Genomic DNA, 5,034 nt, shown 5'->3' with positions numbered 1-5,034 from the left:
CCTTCCCTCCATACAATCAACCACACCACTCACCTTCGGGTCATTCCCAATCTTTCTGAGGGAACACTCAATTGCACTGTTCCTGTCCCTGACAAAGATTGGAATTGATAATGGTCCCAATATGAGTCTCTGTGGGTCATCTCTCTTCCCTGTTTTCCTCACAGACATGGAGCTGTTGACCATAACCCTTTGAGTCAGACCATCCTGCCCATTTCCCATCCCACATTTGATATTCCAACCATCGACTCCACATTTCTCCAGATTAGACATAAGGATATTTCCTACCGCAGGAACAAATGCTTTGCACAAGTCCAAGTACATTATATCAGATGCTCTTTCCTCTTTCACCAATGTTGAAATGCCATCAAATTTTTCAGGAAGTATTTGCCCTTCATGAAAATGGGAACAGCAGCAGGGTCATGAAAATGGGAACAGCAGCAGGGTCAGCCAAGGCCTTTGGGGTCTTGAGCTGTGGTTAGTGCTGAGGGCTGAGGCCACTTCTCTTGAAGGATTTCCCAGAAGGAAATGGTGCTTGGCTGAGGTCTGTGTCTGCTCTGTGCTGGTGACTCAGCCTGGGCAAGAGGAGAGAACTGTGGATGGTGTTGAACTTGATCCTTTTGTAAAGCCTTTGAGGCTCTTTCCCATTTCCTGCTCCCAGAGCATCCAAGCAAGTCTGGGTCACCTGAGATTTCAGTGAGTGTCCTGCAAATGGCTGAGGGGCTGGGCCCAGAGGCTAATGATTAGTGGCCCAAAGTGCAGCTGGAACTGAATCTTCAGTGCTGCAACTCAGGAGTTGGATCTGTGGGGCCAAGTCTGTTCAAAATCCTGATTAATGAGCTGGGCAGTGGGATGAGTGTGCCCTCAGACACACAGCAGATGAGAACCCCCATTTTTAAGAAGATAAAAAATGGAAGAGAGGGCTGAAGTACAATCTGGGCAATGTCCCCTCTGTGTATGGGAATATCATGGAGCAGATCCCTTTGGAAAATGTGGTAGAGCATATGGAAACCTGCAGGTTGATTACTGACACTCATCACAGATTCATGAAAGACAAATTGTTCCTGACAAATTTCATGCCCTTCTGTGATGGAGTTCCAGCACTGATGAATGAGGGAAGAGCATCTGATATCCTGTACCTGGACTTGTGCAAAGCATTTGCTTCTTTGTCAGTAAACAGTCTTGTCTTTCATCTGGACAGCTGTGGAGGTGATGGGTGGATAAGGAATAAGCAGCATGGTCTCAGACCCTCAGCTCTGCTTTAGGGAGACTGCAGTTGTGTATTTACCGCTGGCCCCCAAGGATATTGAAGACATGGAGCGGCTGAAGCAGAGCTGGAGAGGGGCCAGGGGCATGATGAGGATCCAGCCAAAGTGAAAAGACAACCAAAGTGTGGCTTGAATCACAGGAAACCATAGACCAGAATGACTGCATCCAGGCCTTGAATCAAGCAAGTGAAAGTATGTGGGATGCACTGGAAAGGCAAAGTGTGCCAGTGTGTGCCAGTAAAGGAAGAAGAGACATCTTAGGCTGCAATGCAAGAGAATTTTATTGAGTTACAAGAACAGTGAACAGTCATGAGCATCCAGTGGAAGGGCACTGGGTTGAGGTACAAGTAGGGCAACCATCAGCCAACATTCTTTGCCTGCAGTAGCTTTGGCCAGACCATCAGTGTCTTCCTTCCCTACAGATGGAGCAGGCCAGCAGAGGTGCCTGATGGTCTCTGGCTTGGGAGAAGGCGTTTGTCCAGAGGGGACTGGACAGAGCCAAAGGAGTAATGAAGAGCATGGAGTGGGAGAAGAGAAGGAGGCAGATGGGCCATGTTTGCAGGCAGCCCGGGCTGGCCCCTTGGATGCTGCCTTGCTTGGGGCCCTGAGAGCAGGAGATGGAAGCACTGAGCCTGTTTGAGAACCTTGGCCCAGAGAGGTGTCCTCAATGACTGGGATGTGTTCTGGGGAGTGGGTGGTGCTGTCAGGAGTAATGCTGAGGGTCCTTAGCAGATGTAGCCACCCCTTCTGCCATAGCAGCCCAGGCCTCCCAGCCCATAGCCAAATCCACGGCCATAACCAAGGCCATAGCCAAAGCCACCAAATCCACTGGAGATGGGCTGTCCCTGAGCACTGAGCTCACTCCCAACAGCAGCCCCGGAGGTGGATCCGACGGCAGTGCTCTGGGGGAAGGAGGTCATGATGGGTCCTGGCAGGGTCACCAGCACAGGAGAAGGGTTGATGATGACACGGGAATCCTGGCATTGCAGGGCACAGGGCTCGTTGCAGCTGTTGGCCAGTGGGGTGGGTCCGCAGGGGCGGCAGGCATCGTAGCAGGCCATGGTTGTGGTGTGGAGGGTCCCTGGAAGAGAGGGAGGTGAGACAGGTCAGGGGTGTGGGGGTACGATGGGCTGTGATGCAGGGGGGCGAGGGTTTGTGCAGGATGTTGTGGGGCTGTGGGGAGGCATGAGGGCTGCTGAGGCTGGGGCTGGGAGTGCTGGAAGAGAGGGGCCAGGGGTGCAGGAGCAGGAGGGTCAGGGGCTTGAGACTCACCTGGTTGTCAGCAGGAGCAGGAGGAGAAGGCGTGAGGAGAAGTGTGTGAGGGAGAGAGGCACTGGGCTGGCTTTTATGCTGGTCCTGGAGGGGCGGGACAGCTTTCGCCCATGGCCTTAGGGCATTTCGGAGGCAGCAGCTCCTTGCTGGTCCAGCCTGGTGAATCATGAGCTGGGGAGTGTTTTCCTTCATGGAATGCTGCTGTGTCATGTCCTGGTTTTGAGGCTGTGTCCATCTGATCTTGGTGGCAATATTAAAGTGAGAGTTGGTATTTGGGAGGATTTGGTTGTTAGATGTGTGTCAGGGTAGGATGAATAAACAACCTGAGTCCAGCAGAGGTGCAATGCTATCACTGGTAATTTTCTGGCACGCGTGTGCTGTGGTTTGTCGGTGCTTTATGAATAGTGGGCTCCTCTTCTGTGTCAATGGATGTCCATCAGTCATTATGTGAGTCACCACCGAGGAACGCTGAGGGAGCTGCTGATGTCCTGATGTTTGCCCTCTGCAAGCACTTGAAAAGTTCCAGTGCCTGGGAGTGCTTCATGATGGATGAAAATGAGGTCCTGCTCTTGCATCTTGAATGGGTGCAAGAGCGAGGATTTTGAAAAATAGAGGCTGGACAGGCTGAACTTCTTCCAGTGTTATTATCCATTTAGATTTCTCATTTTGCCCAATAATCTACTCTATAATTTAAAGTGTATATCTTGACCTCATTCAGAAATTCATTAAACAAACAATAAACGCAGGCCCATCCCTTTATGCCCAGCCTGGTCTGTGATGTCAATCCATTTATTCCTTGTTCAAGCCGCAGGGTTTCATAGCTTATATCCTGTCAGTCGCAATAATGTGGTCCTGTTAGCAAAAAACAATAATTACTAATGGACAGTCAGCAAGTTCCTCTTTCCTTCTCTTTCATGGTGTGGGTGTTCCTTTGTGGAATTCTGCGATTTCATGTCCTACTCTTGAGGTCGTGTCCATTTGACCTTGGCAGCAGCTTTTAAGTGTGAGCATTAGAGGTTAAATGCTGGTCTTGATGGTTCATGTCAGGATGGGTTGAAGATGTGACCAAAGCTTTGGGGAGATGGGGTGTCATCAGTGAGGTCCCCCCATGGCACTCATGTGCTGTGGCGAAGAGGGACCCCATTTCCTCACAGCACTTTCAGGCTGCTCTAAGCTTTGCAGGTGTTCTGGGGATGGCAGTTTGCCCCTTTGATCACATTCTCTTCCTCCCTACCTTGGCTCCATCTCTCCAGCCTTGTCCATATTCCTGGCCTTTTCCACTGGAGATGGGAAATCAATCCTTATGACTTAGGGACGTGTCCTTTGCTTCCCACAGTCTTATATTGTTTCATCTGTAGCGCTCACCTCAGCTCGGCCCAGTAAGGTCACCCTTTGGGGTCCCAGTGTTGGGCTCTGGCTTACACATGGAAAGGAAACCTGGTGGAGAATAAAGAGAAGAAGATGTGTGAGGAGGACAATTTCTCATCCATTGATTAGTCCACCCATCAAACCCATGTTTCTGCATTTTAGGGAGTAGGATATTATGTGAGACTATGTTAACAGTTGACACCAGTTGCCCTTCCCTTGGCAACCAAAGTGATGTAGCAGGGAAGGACCTTGTGCTCCTGGAGGAGCAGAAATGAATAATGAGGTGGCCATGTCCCCTTTGTGCTAAAAAGCTCCAGCAGTTACCAGGACATGATTAGGAAAAGAAATACAATGAGGTTGAGGAAGTTGATTGTCCTGTCATGCACCACTGGTGGGGTTGCATGGTGGAACAAGGATATGGATACTGTTGACTAAGAGAAGTGCTGAGAGACAAATGACATGGACAGGATTGCAGTATCCTTAAAACGAGAAGTTGAGAGAGCTGTGTGTTGTTCAGGGAGGAGGAAAAACGGGCAAAAGGGATGTGTTGTCATTATGCCATGGCACGTCCTCACTGATGACACCTCAGTTGTCCTCAGATTTTTTTGAATCATCTATATGTTCAGAAATGAGCCAGGAAAAGAAAATGGTCTAATTCTTGCCATTAAAAGGTGCCACGAAAACCAGATGGACACAGCCTTAAAGTCAGAACATGAAATTGCAGAAATGCATGAATGAAAACACTCCCCAGCTCATGACTCAACAGGCTGGGCCAGCCAAGATACGCTGCCTCCAAAATGCCCAAGGACATGCAACTAGGCTGTCCCGCCCCTCCAGAACCAGCATAAAAGCCAGATCAGTGCCTCTCTCCCTCACACACTTCTCCTCACACATTCTCCTCCTGCTCCTGACAACAGGTAAGCCACAAGCCCCTGACCCTCCTGCTCCTACACCCCTGGCCCCTCTCTTCCAGCACTCCCAGCCCCAGCCGCAGCAGCCCTCATGCCTCCCCACAGACCCACAACAGCCTCCACACTCCCTTGCCCCCCTGCATCACCACCCCTCACACCCCCACCCCCAGCCCTGCCTCACACCCCTCTCTCTTCCAGGGACCCTCCACACCACACCC

At 50.6% G+C, this 5,034-nt stretch overlaps 1 protein-coding gene across 1 annotated transcript; it reads right to left on the bottom strand.

The window, feature by feature from the left end:
• Positions 1–1,559: 1,559 nt before the first annotated feature.
• LOC146442556 (feather beta keratin-like) lies at positions 1,560–2,326 on the bottom strand. The gene has a single exon (XM_085053729.1). It carries the CDS (start codon positions 2,324–2,326, stop codon positions 1,991–1,993), a length of 336 nt encoding a protein of 111 aa, XP_084909855.1. The 3' UTR covers positions 1,560–1,990.
• Between the last annotated feature and the right edge of the window lie 2,708 nt (positions 2,327–5,034).

The sequence above is a fragment of the Lichenostomus cassidix genome, chromosome 2, assembly GCF_008360975.1.
Source record: "Lichenostomus cassidix isolate B80296 chromosome 2, HeHo_3.0, whole genome shotgun sequence".
Classification (NCBI taxonomy): domain Eukaryota; kingdom Metazoa; phylum Chordata; class Aves; order Passeriformes; family Meliphagidae; genus Lichenostomus; species Lichenostomus cassidix.
Note: the sequence above shows the minus strand (reverse complement) of the source record. Positions and strands in the feature narration are given on the sequence as shown.

What these genes read in the sequence shown, in the direction of transcription:
- LOC146442556 (XM_085053729.1), bottom strand. Translation starts at nt 2,326, where the DNA reads ATGGCCTGCTACGATGCCTGCCGCCCCTGCGGACCCACCCCACTGGCC.